The sequence below is a fragment of the Bombus terrestris genome, chromosome 15 (assembly GCF_910591885.1).
Source record: "Bombus terrestris chromosome 15, iyBomTerr1.2, whole genome shotgun sequence".
NCBI lineage: Eukaryota > Metazoa > Arthropoda > Insecta > Hymenoptera > Apidae > Bombus > Bombus terrestris.
Window position 1 is genome coordinate 6,314,235 of NC_063283.1, and position 16,649 is coordinate 6,330,883.

The 16,649-nt window shown below is 37.5% G+C and overlaps 1 protein-coding gene and 1 long non-coding RNA gene across 3 annotated transcripts in view; one reads left to right on the top strand and one right to left on the bottom strand.

The window, feature by feature from the left end:
* The window catches only part of LOC100647914 (dual specificity protein kinase CLK2), a 42,127-nt gene that overhangs the window by 10,744 nt on the left and 14,734 nt on the right, over nucleotides 1-16,649 (top strand). The window contains exon 5 of the mRNA XM_012317268.3: nucleotides 9,072-9,312. Coding sequence (XP_012172658.1) covers nucleotides 9,072-9,312 — 241 coding nt within the window. The remainder of the gene's footprint in view (nucleotides 1-9,071; nucleotides 9,313-16,649) is intronic.
* On the bottom strand, nucleotides 8,872-16,596 carry LOC125386396. Of its 2 annotated transcripts, none has more exons than XR_007226501.1 (2): nucleotides 12,860-16,596; nucleotides 8,872-10,715 (listed from the first exon to the last, which is right to left on the bottom strand). It is a non-coding gene; the product is annotated as an uncharacterized LOC125386396 (long non-coding RNA). The 2 variants fall into 2 exon arrangements; XR_007226500.1 differs by having other exon boundaries at nucleotides 8,872-10,770.

The window sequence follows — 16,649 nt, forward strand, 5'->3', positions numbered from 1 at the left end:
TACCAGTATTCCCTCTCTAACTTTAATTTCTCTGGATATTATGTACACGTACAATAGCAGGATAGCTCTTTTAAATATGAATCGTTGTATATATTAGATGTGATACTTTAGAAAAAGCCTGTCCGCTAATAATTTAATTTCTCACAAGAATTGTAATTTTGTTAATTTCAAGGGGTAAAGTATTTTTCTATGTCATGCTCCCCTTTCTACAAAGCATTTTAATTTTCTCGTTTCAAGCAGCAAAGGCTAACTTCAAATTGCCTCGGTAAATAATCTCCAATATAGTGTAAAATACAAAATAAAATTGTAAAAGCTATAACGAACGAGCAAATACGAAAAGGAAATATTTTTCACGTTGGAAATTTTCTTCCGCGGTAATCGTCGATCGCAATCTTCTCAAAGAAGTCTTAATTAACCGCGAGGCGTCTTTTAGCAGTTTCGATCGATACATTTCAATCCAAAAATACCCACATACGTCAGTATATATCTGCAAACGATCGTCAGTGTTCCAAATACGAAAGTAAAAAAGTGACAGCTTCGATTCGACTTATCTTTTACAAATGCGACAATGACAAGCTGTTTGTCATATAAGCGGGCAAGTTTTCGACGAGACCAAGGCCTTGGTTTCCTTCTTGGGCAAGTTGCGCATAAATCGTCTAACACAGAACAAAAGTTTCAGTACCAAGACCCGGGGAAAGCTCCTTCGAGCCGCGTTCGACCTTCGAGCTTCTTTTCAAATTCGTCGTTTCCTCTTCCTGCTCGTTCCGCACTACTTCGTTTCGACTTCCTTCTCCTTCAAGGAAACAACTCGTTCTTTTCGAACTTCCATTCCACAGAATCTTTGTCCACGTGTAACGTGTGACGCGTGTGTGACGTCGTTGGTTTCGATCCGACGCAAATTTCGCTCGTCGATCAGCCACAAAGTCTTCCGTAATATATTATTTTCACCATAGAAAACGCTATCTATACTTTGGACCGAGTCTGATCTCATTTGCAATTCAGATTTGTTAGACACGTGACTTGTTTTCAAGAAGTTCTTATCGATGGTGACTTGAAAGTTTGCTTGTTGTTCATTGAAATTGTACAGCTGTAGAATTTGCGAAGTATGAATTTGATTAATGGTGGTTTGAGGCTTGGCGATTATTTTCTGCAACGACAATGTGACAAAGCCTCTATCCGGGATTATCTCTGTGGATACTAGATAAGATCTAATAATTTAATAGTTTCAACATTTTAATAATTTTATCTCCTTAAATTCTAAATAAGCTGCGTAACGAGGAGTTTTGAAAAAGAAATTGCCAGATTTGTTGAGGTTGGAATAATTCGTTTTATTTATAGTTTCTTTGTGCTGTCTCCCACTTCATGGAAAAAGTGACAATTTTGGTGACGCCAAAACTTTTACAATTTTGCCTTTAATTTCAATTCTGCACGCCGTATTCTTCCTGGACACAGAGAAGTAGAAATTTATAGGTTGCGAATAATTAGATTTTCCATTCGTTTGCGCCAAAAATATTACTTAAATGTTGTTGAATAACGCACAGGTATGGAACATAATATCAGCGTTCGGTAAATCACATGTCTTGAAGAAACTGTTTCTAAGAACGGCTATAGATCGCTTGGTAATTGACAACGTTCACAACAATGACTTCGCAGTGTTTGTCTTTAAGATATAAATAAATCTGTAAATATCTTAGATAGACTGCTTTTCACGGACTGTGTTCTTCACGAAGCGAATGACAGTACAAAGAAACTGTAAATAAAATCAATTACTCTAACTTTGACGATTCTAACAATTTTCTACGGTTCATAAACCAAAGGTTACAGATCAAATGAATAAATAGAAAAAGAAAGTATGAAAATCTACGAATGAATTTGATCTACAGCTATCATATTTAACACTGTCTTCTGTAACACGTTGAATGCCATGGGGGTCACCGGTGACCGGCGCATCAAGATTAGTAGAAATACATAATTTGAAGAAATATCAATAGTTATATTTTTTATTTTTTTATCGCTTAGTCCGTGCCTTTTGGCGTTGGACGAGCTTTCGGTTTTACATCTCGTTTACCTATTTCGCTTCTTATATATTTACCTGCCCTCTTATTCACTCTATTATATTGCACTCCCTCAATTATTCTGTCTCTAAAACTGTCTATTTTTGCTTCCTTATTGTCGTTCTTCCCCGTCTTGTATTGCCCTTCTCTTCTCTATTATTGTTTTTGGTTCTGTTAGTCCTTCTCCAGTCTCGTTTAGTATATCAATAGTTATAAATTTTGTATTATTACCATCGTTACTACAATGGTGTGACGAAATTAAATGCAGTATAAAAGTTATAAAAATAGTTTTATTTATACATGAAATATAGATCTACTATGTGTGCTTCCTGACAGTGAACCTTAGTGAACAATAACCCTAAGGAAAGTATCTACCTGAAAGGTGTTTGATGGCAATTAAGGGCCTTGACAGTAAAGTAAAAAATGCTAAACCTTGTGAAGGTCTTTTAGGATTATTGTGGGTCCAAATAATTATGACCGAGGGATGGATTATGGTTCGTGGTAGGTCCTGGAACGTAACGTATTTAGCCACGCAAAGGAACAGTATGAGATAATTGATAATGGCAAAAAATTCATTAATGTTGATTATACACCGTAACATATCTCTTGTAGGTAATATTTCAACATGATATGTATCTCATAATAATTGTGGCGCCAAAACTGGCGTGGCATTCAACGTGTTAACAAGCTTCTACTCAGCTACTCTAATTACTTTAATTAATTACCAAATTTTGCCATAGATATTAAATATAAGCATATTTTAAATAGAGCTAGTCCATTATATATTTATATCCAGAAGACTCAAGTATAATTTTAATTCAGTCCTTTTAAAAATCAAGAGAAAGAGACTCTCGAGATGACTTTATTTTAAGTTCTCTTCGATGATGTGTCAGTGAAACGAGGACTACAGGGGCTTAAATATAGTAACCGTAACTGAAAACGTTCTCTCGTGTGGTAAACACGCTCGTGTATAACGCACGACGAGGTATTTTTCGCATGCATGAACTATTTCGATCCTACGTTACGTCGATCATCAAGAAATTTACTTATTTCGACTCGTACGAACGATAAATCTTCTCTTCGTTCGATCAGTTTCGATCGACGTTTGTTCTTTAACATATCGAAAGGCGATGATTCCATTGTAATTCAGGTGACAAGACGGACTGAAGTTAAAGGATGCCGGTCCTCTACGCCTCCATTCGTCGCCCTTCCTGGATACCAAGGTACGGTATATTTGAAATGTCCCCTACAACAGAACCAACGAAACCTGTTTAATAAGCGATTTATCATTGTTAGTCGTTTTATAGGTGTCTTGGATGCGGAGAGTGGAAAAGGTGTTGTAAATTATGTCGCACACTTGCAAATGAGAAATGTTTCTTTGTTCCATTAATGTTTCATCTGGACATACGTGCAATTTATTTATATATGTTTATTTATACACAGCGTAGGTAAAAATGTGGTAAAACCTTACCAAAGACACACGTAACATTTATCGTTTAAATAGGTTGTAATTTGTTAAGTTTATTAAGTTTATTTTACAACAACTGGTGGAGCGTGAAATTGTTAAAATCGTCTCGCTCGATGATTATTCGGCGCTCCGTTTTATGTTCAAAAACATAATATAATCTAAAAATTGGAACAAGTAATGTCATTTGAAATTTGAAATTTATATATTGCACGCTCGCTTTTCGCGTTTCCGAGGGAAAACAGTTTTAAACGATACTTTACGATGAAATAAATACTTCTCTTGCGTTTATCATTGTTAACGCTATTAGAAAATTGATTGCAAATTGCGCATTGATCACCTTCAGAAACATAAAGCGACAAAGGATCGTGACAGTGACGAATGGATCGTTGTTCTTAAAAAATATCCCTATGTACGTTAAGTACGATAAATTTGTTGCATATAAAAACTCAAATTTCATATGCAATATTCGTGCAACGAGCCACTGGTATATTCTCCGTTCTTCGTGACTTCGATCCTGCTTCTATAATTTCTACTTTCATTACTAACAAAAACACCTATGAAACCCGAAGGACCAAACCACGAGTATCATGTTGTCTAAGGTGTAAATTTAAAATATAAAAAGTATAACGATTACTTGTTTCCATTTAAAACAATACCTTTGCTTCTGATAAAAACACGAACACTAAAAAATCAGAAACACCTAACCTTTCTCACACTAAAAAGCTACCTTCTCCAAGAAACTTTTCTTCCTTAGTCAACTACTCAAATGTTCTGCAACCCACAGCGCGCAAAATCGATCCAAACCACCCTCGCAAACCGCCTACACGTTAACCTTGCATCCCTCTAGTCGACGATCGTAACGTCAGAGAAAGAAAAAGGAAGAAAGTAGTGCGATAAACCGTAGACTAGACTCCCTCACGCGATTAAAAGTCGCCAGAAGAAATCGAAGAGAGAGAGAGAGAGAAACGTTGTTTGTTTTCTGCGACGATCCGCTGTGTTTGGCACGGTTTTTGGGGTGGGAGGTAGCGTTGCGGGTAAGAGGGCGGCTTTTGCGCATAATCCTATGACCTCTTTAGCGCGAAGATCCTTCGAAAAGGATACACGGAATGCGCTATTAATTCCACCTTCTCCCGTCGGCGTTTCGAAGGACTGTTTGGCCGTGTTCCAACGCACGAACCAGCAGAAAACTCGCAGTCAGAGGCGACCATCCGCGACTTTTCGCCGATCCTTATTGGCTTAGCATAGTTTCGTCGCGATGCCGTCTCGGTCCGCGTGATTCTTCCTCTTCCATACGCTCGTCACAGAGTGATTTACATCGAGAACAACTTCCTCGACGGAACACACTTCTGCGTCTCGTCCTTTTATTTTCTCTCCTCTGTTTTGTATCCGATGTTCTTGTCTGGAGATTGATGCGAGAAAGGCTGAGAGTTAGAAGAAGAGAATTTTCGCCATTCCACGCCGATCGAGGAGCGTAAATGTTGAACCGTTGCACTCGACACGCACCAAGATTTGTTTGTGGTTTGTACATAACGGATGATGAGCGAGCTCGTATCTTGTGGAATCGTTGGAGCGGTATATGCGTTGCGTGTGCGTGTCATGTTTGAACGAAGAGTGTGTTAGATCGTGTGTTAAATCGAATGGAAAGTTTCTCGATCTTCTGTGCGATGCAACTTGTTTGGATATTTATCTATCGATTCTGTTTTATTCGAATATCGTTACATGACTAGTACAAATATCGTAAGTGTACATTAGCAGTTACGATTATTCGGACGACGTCGAAAGTTGATGGATATTGCTTGAATAATTGTAATTTGAGACACCGGATTTCTAACGAATAATAAACACGATGAAAACTGTTTCCAGCGAGAAATCGTATGCGTGAACAGTAGCCAAATGATCTTTTATTAACTTTTATTAATTGGTTTTGAAAGCGTAGTAAAGTATAACAAGTGCTTACACTGTCCAAATAATTATGATTTTCATTTTTCAGAGAGTATCCTTAACTATTAAAGATTAAAGAACACAATTTTTCATGTTAATAATGTTGAAACATTCATCACTTTCTAAGAACAAGAAGCTAATTACCTGTTTGTTCTACATTTCAAGAATTTGTTTGATCGACCAATAATTCCAGTATATTTTCACAATGAAACTGTTTGAGGGTTTAATATGATAATAACGCAGAAACTTTCCATTCAGCCAAATAACGTTGTTTTCGATTCCTATCGGTCTGTTTGGGAAGAAGGTATTGTTTCGTATTGAAGGCCACGATGTTAGGACGATGGCCGATTAAAAATCTTGGCAACTTCCTGTGCGTGAATCATCGTTAGTCGCGAATTTTCGAGCCTTTTTTGTATCACTGTGCTTCTCTTCTCTGTCCCACGATTTATTCGTGCGGGAACGAAATTACGCTTGCAGTTAATATGGCTTGTTAGAAGTAACAAACAGTGATACACCTTTCGTCACTATCTGAACATTTCAATGCTTCTAAATTCTGTTTTGTATGTTCTTAGTATTTTTGTTTGCAATATGTACAAGGTGTTTCGAGAAGGTCATAAAAATTTAAATATAAGTGCTACACGAGCTGGTAAATTAAAGAGTAGAAAAAGTAATAAAATTCACATTGAAATTTACAATTATTTATACGATCTTCTGTCGACAAATAAACTTCTCATGTTTCGCGAGAAAATTCACAAAAGTTGAGTTAACTAGTTAGTTTGATTTCCAAGAGACTTAACATATACGTCGAAAGAAGAGGAAAGATTGGATGGAGGCAATCTGTGTCAAGATGCATCTATACGTACTTGCCTTGAATTATACGAAGGATACATTGAACATCTACTTTGTATTCATTTCCGTCATACAAAAGTTAATATTTCTTTACTCTAGTACGTGTTTATACAACTTTGCTTTTCCCTTTCACACACATAGACATCTAAGATACTTAAATATTTGCTGAACCTTTTTTAAATGATTTGTATTTTATATACTTACATTATATATAGTTTATAAACATCAAATAAGATGTTCTAAGGGAAAGTGTAATATCTTGAACTTTAGAAATGACTTTAACGAGAAACCTGTTCATAAAGGCTTGGAAATTTAGAAGAAAATTCTTTAGATCAGTGGTTTTACAAGCAATGGTATGTGCACCGTTAGTGGCACTTAGGTTCTTTTGTATATAGTATACTTTATCCGATATCCTAGATCATAAATTCTTATTTGCACACAAAGCATACTTTTGTCAGTGGTATTGAAATTTCTTAAATTTTCACTTCATTTGCGCACAAAAGAATTGGAAGTTGTTGTTCTATAGATATTTCTATAATTGTGTTCTTCTCTTGAAGTAAAATATATTGCTTCCACTAAATTTCATAAACGTTATAGGGATAGTATGAAAGAATTGTTACTCTTATCAGACTGTGAAACCTCGTTTTATTGCGATGGAATTTAAACAAAAATAAGATTAGTAGATAACAAGATTACGATGTTTTCTTTGTTAGCGGGATATCGTTGCATATGTCTACCCTTTTAGAGATACCTGAAGATTTTACAGCTATGAAACACAGTGTAGCGATGAAAGATGTAACAGCTGCGAATGTTTAACCTTGAAATTAGGATTTCTGCCGCGTTGGACTCGATCAAGACGTTGCAGAAGGCGTCAGCGAAATACTTTTAAGTGAAATGGTCTATTTGAAGCCAGACACACCCAAAGTAGGTCAACTCGCTGTTGCGCTGAAATGCTCCCGTGTACATTTTGTGTAGCAGACAGGCTATGCCTGATTCTCAGTCAACTCCGTTTGTAAATTAAATATATTCAATATTTAAACAATTTGGGAAATCATATCTAATCATAAACATCACCTATCTTTTTCTTTATACACAATCAACCACAACATCTGACTATTTTCTTCTTACTGTATAATCTTATTTTGGAAGCTTGAGATTATTATCTTAGAATCGAATAGTAAATGTTTGTTAAGGATAGATTTCAAGCTATTTATTTGTTTATTAATGTATAATTTTACGTATTGCTTATATATGTTTACACGAATACTTTTTGATATATACTTTTATATATTGTCTTTGAAATATATACGAATACTTTGTAAAAGTTTATAACAATTACCGTTTTGCTTCGAGCGAACTGCTATCTTGTATAATAATTTATTCCAGATAGCTTTTGTTCCTTCTCTTTTCGTGTTTATGCTTTTAAAATTAATTGAGTACTAATGGGAGTTTAAAACGTACATAATCTACAGCAAACAGGTAATTTACAATTCGAATGTCAAATAGAAAGGTTTGGAAATTAATTAATCGCCAACTCTCTGAAGTATAAATAACAATTGATATTTATCGCAAATATCGGTATTTCGTAAATTATTAAGCTATTTAATTCGCGTTAATTCATCGTGCGAGATACAATACAAGATCGTTGCGATAAATCAAACAAAGTTCTATTCAAGCAGATCGGGATATTTGTAAATTAAGATGTAGATAATCCAGCCGTTCTATCAGCTTCCTTATGCAGATCAAGTTACTTTGATATTCTAGCTACGTTTTAAAATATATACCTGATCTCTTAAGCATGTAATTAGAAACTGTCGCTATTATTTGGAGGAAAATGCACGTCGAAAGATCGTAAGATCTCCTTTCTCTCTTTTTTATCAGCCAGCTATGGATGTAGTAGAGTGAAAGCGAGATTGTTTCCAACAATTATGCCCGAGTTTCTAATTGTAGATTGCGTATGTATCAAAATTCACTATTAAAACACCGTATAAAATGTTACTTAAGGCTGAATTTCATTTAAAAGTTATTACGTGTGAGTATTAATTAGATGTTCTAATTGTTGGAAACACTTTTATTTTCATTTTAATGGTTTAAATTAGTGACAAAGAAAGATAAGGAAGTTGAGGAACATAATTATCTGAGAGACATAATCTTCTGGTATCACGTTTTATTTCCAAAGATGATTTATTTTTGTTATCATTATCTATTATTGTTTATTCATACTTTACTCACTCAGATAAACTTTTAATCTTCTTTTCAAAATTTATATGGACCTATTAATTATCTGCAAAGAGAAGACCACATTAGGTCAGAATGTTACTCTTTTCTCCATATGAATCGCTTCGTTTCATCAACAGATTCTTTCATTCTACTCTCTCGTGCTTCAAGAGACTGTATAACCACTAATATATATATACATCAAGCACAAGGCTTGCCATTAAAGGCCACTAGCAGATGAAACAACCTCTTAAAAAGAAGCTAGTACCAATTGAATACGTAGTTCAAGTATCTGAGTCATCAAAATTTACAGATCGCTTTTTCTCAAACTTTGTATAAAAACAAATTTTCTCTATTAAAAATCACCGAACCATCCATTATCATCAATTGCCATACAATTTTCCTGCATCACCATCCATTCCATTAATTTCTCTATTCTGTCGATATTCCATTCACGACCAATATCTCGCAGTGAACAGATTCACACGAACGCCTAATTCAGAGGCTGTGATAAACCTAAGACTAATTAGTGGCAATTTCAGTGGAGAGCGCGTGCTGAGGTCTCGTCAGCACGACCGCGGAACTAGCCAGGAAAGACGGTACAAGCGAAGTCATCGTCGATCACCGAGTAGCGGTCGCCAGCACGGCGGACATCGTGATCGCGATCGTGACCGTTTGGCGCATCCCACTTCATCTCGACGTGCAAGGATCTATCGTCACCATGCCTCGTCGTCGACTAGCCAGGATCGACACAGGCATCGTTCACCATCTTCTAGAAGTCAGGTGAGTCGAATGGCGCCGACAACCGACGCGGACGTCGTTATATTCTGCCCGATGTATCTTTAGATTTCATTTTGTTATATACTATTTGAGATCACATTTCCACGCGTCTGATAATATCGTAGACTATTACGGGGACAAAACTCGGATAGATGTTTAGAGAAATCGGTCTCGATTATTGTCGACCATTCCCCGCGGTCTTATTTACCCTAACACTCATTTCCTACAGTATCACGCTCAATAGCAGGTACTGTGGTACTCTTTCGATTAAAAAGATACTTGATAGCTAATATAATATAATATATAGCTAATATAATAATAGATAGATAACTAATATAATGTAATTTGAGGATGTTTATTGGTATGTATTTATATTTTAGAGATTGTTTATACCGACATAAGTATACTTTAAATATCCTTTATTTTTTGGGTGGTAAAATATTCTTTTTATTCAAAGATTAATGGTTTGAAGACATGGTGGTTCAAGGATATCTGTTTCATATATTCGTTGAATCTAGGTGTTTAAAGATGAAGAACATATATATGTATGTTTAACAAAGGTTGTACTAAAAAAAGAACTATAATGATTTTAAATAATCACATCCGCTGCAGTCTGCAATTAACGGGAGCAAAAAGTTCCAAAGTATGAGTAATTTGTCCTAATTTTTCTTCTTCTTTTGTAAATGTCGTACACGCAAGGGATGGGAAGTTCAGTTACCAAGATGTGTACAGACTTGCAAATAGTATTGCGCGTGAACTATTATATCGTGTGCTGCATATTATAATATATTGCGTGTGCATGTTTTAGAAATTCATGTAGGCTGCCTGTAGATATCAGAATCCTTATGCACGAACGCATACCTGTAAACAATGCCAATACAAACATTTACAAATATGTGAATTTTGTGTAAACTATATAAAGTTATACTTGTGTACATATCTTTATCTTTTTATTTAAATACACCAATTCTACAAAACGTGAATATAAATTTCTATATATCTGCAGACTATTCATAAAATCCTATGCAAAGACGCATACAAATTTTTGTCCGCAGATGTACATCGCATCAAGTTTCTGAATGTCTACAGACTGTTCATAAAATTCTACGAGGCATATACAGACTTTTATTTACAGATGTGCGTCATACAAGGTTTCTGTTCGTGAATAGTTAACAAAAATCTACACGTGGTCATACGCGCACACAATGCAATACACGATATAATGAATATAGATATATGAACATAGGATGTCTACACATGGTGTATACCTACACACGCCTTGATTTTTGCGGTTAGTCCATTATCTTCTCGCGAATTTTCCACATTGCATTCGCTCGAACGTAGATCTGGCGAATCATCCCCCGCGTATACAACTCGCTCCTCCTGCGTGTCTCCACTATCGGTATCTATGAAAAGCAAGGATATCCGTGTTGTCTCTTGCGCGTCTCGTTCGACAGACCTCTGGACGATATAAATACGTGGACATGAGCAAAAGAAAGGGACCGATCAAAGAGCAAAGAAGAACGGAATGAAGCGAGAAGAAAAAGTTAAATTCTACATCTATCTTAGGAGGTAGAAGGAACATAGCGATGGATTTTTGCGGTATTTGAAGACCGTCGATTATCCCATCAAGGAGCGAGCAATGATTTATCGTAAATCTGTTGAAATTTCATAAATTTGTAAAATCCAAGTAGAAGAAATGGCGGCGGAAAAGATGTTAAGCGAATCTTTGGAATCCTTTTTTACAGACAGAGTGTGATAGCGTAAATTGAGCGAGAAAAGTTAAAGCAATGCGCGAACGTAACCCGAGAGAAAATAGGAAAAGGAGGAAACGATTTAGTAGAAGAAAAAGGCTGAAAAGAAGATAGAGGAAGATCGGTACGCGATGCACACATGGGGAATCAGCCTCTGGAGAAGGCCGCGATGCAACTAGCGCGGCGACGCGTGTACCCGGAGCAAATGCCGATGATTCTTCTTTCTTAGCCAGCGTCGGCTATTTTCGACCGGCGACTATTTTCGAGGGGGACTCGTCACGCGGTTTCGCCGCGGTTTTAGTGCGAGTTTGCGCCAGATGGCCAGCGCAACACCGTCGTCCTCCGCATCGTCGTCGGGAAACGCGCCGGCAGGGAAGCCGGTTCGCCGGAAGCTGAGGCACCCGCGTAAGACAAAACCATTCTTGCTCCTCCTTCGTGTCGGTTCCGAGAAAATTCCACCACGAATCACTCTGTGGCGGTCGAAGCCGATCGTCCAAACAAGAGGAAAGAAGCCAAGACCCCGGTAATGATCCGGACGTCGATCATCCAGATCTGAATGAAGAGAAATATTTCGTCTATACAAGTGGTACATAAAGTGTGCATTATCAGAGACTGTAGAAAACCAACAGATCTAGAATTTAGAAGAAACAGAGAGATAGAATCTAGAGGTACATATTTACACATCGTCGATTAAGGTAACTCGAGAGATCTGAGCGAGCTGACCCAGAATCGATCACAACCTGGATTTAGAAATACGCGTTGTTCTTGGCAAGATGCGACTGTGAGAGCGACACGAAAGCCTTGTAATCCTACGATACGAAAATTGTACGATTTGCTACGGGAACAGAAAGGAAAGGAACAGACAGTATTGTTCATCCTGGATCATTCTGGAGGCTGGTGCGTGCGTGGCGGCGGCGGTGGCTTGGCTGACGGTGGACCACCCTCGGCTTCGTCCTCGTCGTCGTCGACGATGGCTAGCCAAGAGGTGAACTTGTTGATGCCTGGGAACCAGGTGTCGTGGTGGCCCAGGCAGGGATGGGAGCCTTGGGTGCAACGGGGAAATAACGTGGAACCCACCAGGGAACTGGACACCAAGCTCGACGTGACACCAGAGTCGAACGACACATCGATTTCAGAGGTAGTCAACGAAAGAATAGACATTTTTCGAATCTTCATTGCTTTTATTTTCAATTTTAGTGAATATTTTTGAATTACCGACGGTCGATAATGATGCAAAGATGTTTAATAGGGTTGTTCCTGAGATTTTCGCTAGTCGAGTCACTTTGTCCATGGTGAGATATTTGTTGGATATATTTTCTATCGGTCCTATTCATGTGAATTTGTTTTCTCATTTACGTAAAATGACGTGTAAAGCAAAATCATTCAAACGGATATCTCGGTAGGTACATACACTGCCCAACTATGAAGAAACTATGAGCTTTTTTAATATACGTTGTTTCTACCATAGATTGATTCTTTAATCTGTTAGAAGGCCAGGTGCAAACGAACCCTCAGTAGAATCTCGTTCTTTAAATCTTATGGAAACAAAAATACACATTAGAATTTTATCTTTCAACTAGAATAAGATATCTTCCTCTGATTTCAATCGAATATTGAAATAAATGGCAGGATCCGAATAGACCTTACATCTGTTTGACGAGGGTTGACAAAACACTTTCTTTCTCCATAGTTGCGCAGCATAACTGTTACACCAACACAAAGACATAGGATCGTATTTTACGTCTGTGAAAGGGAAGGATGGAACGTCGTTGACAAATATCAGGGATAAAACTTACCTAAGCCAGAACTTAGCCTAACACGCGATTCGCCTACGCGTGTACTTGTTTCGGTTGGCCCTCTGCCATAGCGCGACAGCAGCAACGGTGACATGGAACGGGCCAATGAAACAGCCAAAGAGCAAGCGAGTAAAGCGCTAGTTAACCAGCCACTCGCGTTAACATTTAAACGAGCCGGCTGACGACTAGCCCGCCGCGAGCTTTCTAGCTCGCCTCTGCTCTTACGATGCGATCGTGGCGCACGCGTTTCACGCTTCTTGGTTATATTTGGCAGGCTCGTACGCACGACCACGATAAACACGCGTGCGAACGTCGAGCGGAGAAATACAGTTGGAGATCGCAGTGGTATGGTCGGTTCATCTTCTTTCTTCGCGGCCTTTGTTCTTTCCACTTCCTAGTTGCTTTAGGGATTTGATCCCAGATTCATCGGATAACTCTTTTTCGTTCACAAGTGATCGTTATATGATAGTTTTGGTTAATTTCAGGGTATTTATAATTGTAATTTACATCGTATGCCTATCACGAACATTACTAAATGGTATTTAAAATATAAAACAGAATTACCAATTTTTAGATTGGAATTCTGTCTAGAGTACATGTGAGGTTGTATGTCGCAATAATTCGTTCACTTCTTGACTTGTATCCATTTGTTCAAATTTATTTTCTCTCATTGGCACGATTAATAACTATGCACTGTTTGTATCGTTTAAGAAGCATAGGTCGCACGCTGTGCGTCAGTAGTCGTGTTGGACAAATAGTATAGAATCGTAAACAATGCGTCTTACGATTATACAAGTTTTATAGAACGCATAGAATGTGTCATCGTTCGTGTCGAACAAGTATGTAGGTCGCACGCTGTGCGTCAGTGGCTGTATCAGACAAGTAACACAGGGCCATAAACATTGTGTCCCGTGATTACTAAATTTCATAAGACGCATAGGGTGCGTCATCGTTTGTATCGAACAAATAGTATAGCTTGCACGTTGTACGTCAATGGCTGTATCAGACAAGTAGTATTAGGCCATAAACATTATGTCTTGTGATCGCTAAGTTTCATAGGACGCATACAGTGCGTCATCGTTTGTATCGAATAAGTAGTATAGGTCGCTGTGAGTCAGTGGCTCTGTCAGACAAGTAGTATAGAGCCATGAACTTCACGTCGTTGATTCGATATACAACTCTATAGGACACAAAGGACGCATAATCGATTGTGTCGAACAAGTAATACAAAATTTAGCAAAATCAGTCGAATAACTGTACGCTATACTTATTCAATATCAATTTTTAATCACGCGAAATCAAATATATTTCTCAATGGGAAAACAAGTTCCTTATCAACCCTGTTATCAAGCAGATAAACATCGAAGCTCGAGATTCGGCCATGGAAGCTTAAAGAGGAGTAGAAATCTTGTCAAAAAAATATTCTCATTCTCAGAATGTACGTTACAGAATCGTTTCTAAGCCTTTTCTTCGTTGTAACACAGTCGTGTCTATGATGTGGAATTTGTTCAAAATATTTCACTGACTAAATATATATTTGCTAGCGGTGATTCTGTGGCGGATAGATGTTTTTAAAACTGGTTTTGAACATTTATCAAACAACAGTCACTGAACGAGACAGAGACATATTGTTCGTGTATTGAATGCTGTCATAAACGTTGCTCTTCTTTGTCGTTAAACCAACGTTTACGCGATATTTTCGCGCTAATTCCACCACGCTGGCTCTAAATCATCGCTTTTTTTTATTTTCCTCTCTCCCGGAAACGGCCGATGATGCACGCAGGCAGAAACGGTTTCCGTTGATGCCAGGAAAGTTCCGCGTGAAACGCGAACTGGTGGGCGAGAATCGAGCATGAACTGCGCCGTTATTTTCTAACGCGACGCGTATTTATACCACTATTTTGTAGGAAACCCGCGACATCGATATCATCGAATCCGCGACCTTGAAGACAAAAGGCCCAGGCTTTATTAATAGTTCGCGAACTCTTCCACTGACCAACGTACTTCGCTGGTCCGATGTTTAGAATTTAGAATTCGACGATTTTTTTTTACGAATAGTATACTTCGACTATGAAAGAAGCTTTCGATTAACGTGCAATTCACATTTTAACAAGAATTTGAAAAATGTTATGTTTGTTTCTTGATTTATCGACGCAGGAGGCTTATGATTAATAATCGATAGCAATGAATAGCAGGTGAATATTAAAATACAGAGAATGCACAATTGTATATAAAAAATAGGAAGGGAAATTGTATATAAAAAATAGGAAAATATTTCTTTACGTGGGTTTCAAAAGACAATTATATAAAGAGCCGCAGTCTATTAATAATCAGTCGATGTACAACGATCAAATACTTTCCATAAAGTTGTTCTTTGATATCGTATGACGATTTTTGAGATACAGTATAGCCGATTTTTGTTTGCTTATGGAAGAAGTATCTGGCCGATGAGCAATTGGTGAACTGTTTCCTATGACGGTGTCCGGCATCTGGTCATTATATTACGAGAATCATCTGTGATCAGAAAGATATTTTCAATGATATACAAGTTACGATTAGTAGTATTAGGAATAATATACGACGTGTGGATGTATTCACCAGATTTAGATATCACTGCTTGAATATGCCAATATTTTTTCTGTCAGATTAGAACAACCTTCCCTGTCTGACTCATAATTTATGAATCAAACAACCTGAAGATAAAGTACTTCTCAAACAAAAAGAAAACAAAAAAAAAATAGACCCACATGGTTCAATAAATGCAAATGTGAATTTTTTTTTTATCACGTGTTAGCCCTTAAAAAGCAATTTTATCGTGATATTCTACCAGCAAAGACACGCTAATTCCTCTTCTACGCGGTACAAATCACAGCCTTCTATTTTTAATATTTATTCATTTATCGTAAACAAAATTACAAGACTGGAAATAAATAAATTCATTGCTAGACGAGTAAATTATTATTGTTGTAAAAGCGCAAGTATTTTCTACGCTGTATATCAGCTTGTTTTCGTTAGGAGATATAAAAGAAATTGTGTCAATGTTGTTTGACATACCGATAAGTATATTACACTATCGATAGTCCATTGGGTTTTCACGACCATCAATTGCTTTTCGTTATTCGAACTTCTCGATAGATGGTATTCTTCAAGGTGATGGTAAAATTTGTATTGTTTATCTATTTTGTCAATTATCACTTTGATAGTTTTACGATTCTCCGAATACTCGCATTGTTCATTACTGGTTCGAGTTTCTTAACGAGTATGTTTACCCCCAAGTAGAAACATATCTACACGATGTTTTGACAACGTGGGAGGCCAATGACACGTTTTAGAGCATCATTGAAATTTAGCTTGTGCCTGCGTACAACGATCTCGCGGAAACTGATGCACCGTGTTCTAATTAACCAAAATTAACTTGAAAGTTCTACGAATACCAATGAACGTAACGATAATAATAAACATCGATAGTCAAGCCATACCATACAGCATCGATAGCTCGCTTCTTAGGCTCCAACATCAAAATCTTCTCGATGGTGTAACGATCTCGCAAAAATCGATTGGCAGCGTTCTAACGAACCAAAAGCCAAACTAGAAATTCTACGACTACTAATGAACACCGATAATGAACACCAATAGTCAAGCCGTCGTACTATACAGCATCGATTCTCGCCACCTCTTGCACTCCAACGTCAGAATCTTTTCGATGGTGCAACGATCTCGCAAAAACCGATGGAGCGCGCTCTAATTACGCGCAATACGTATATCCGTCACCGGCGTAGATCGGAATTTA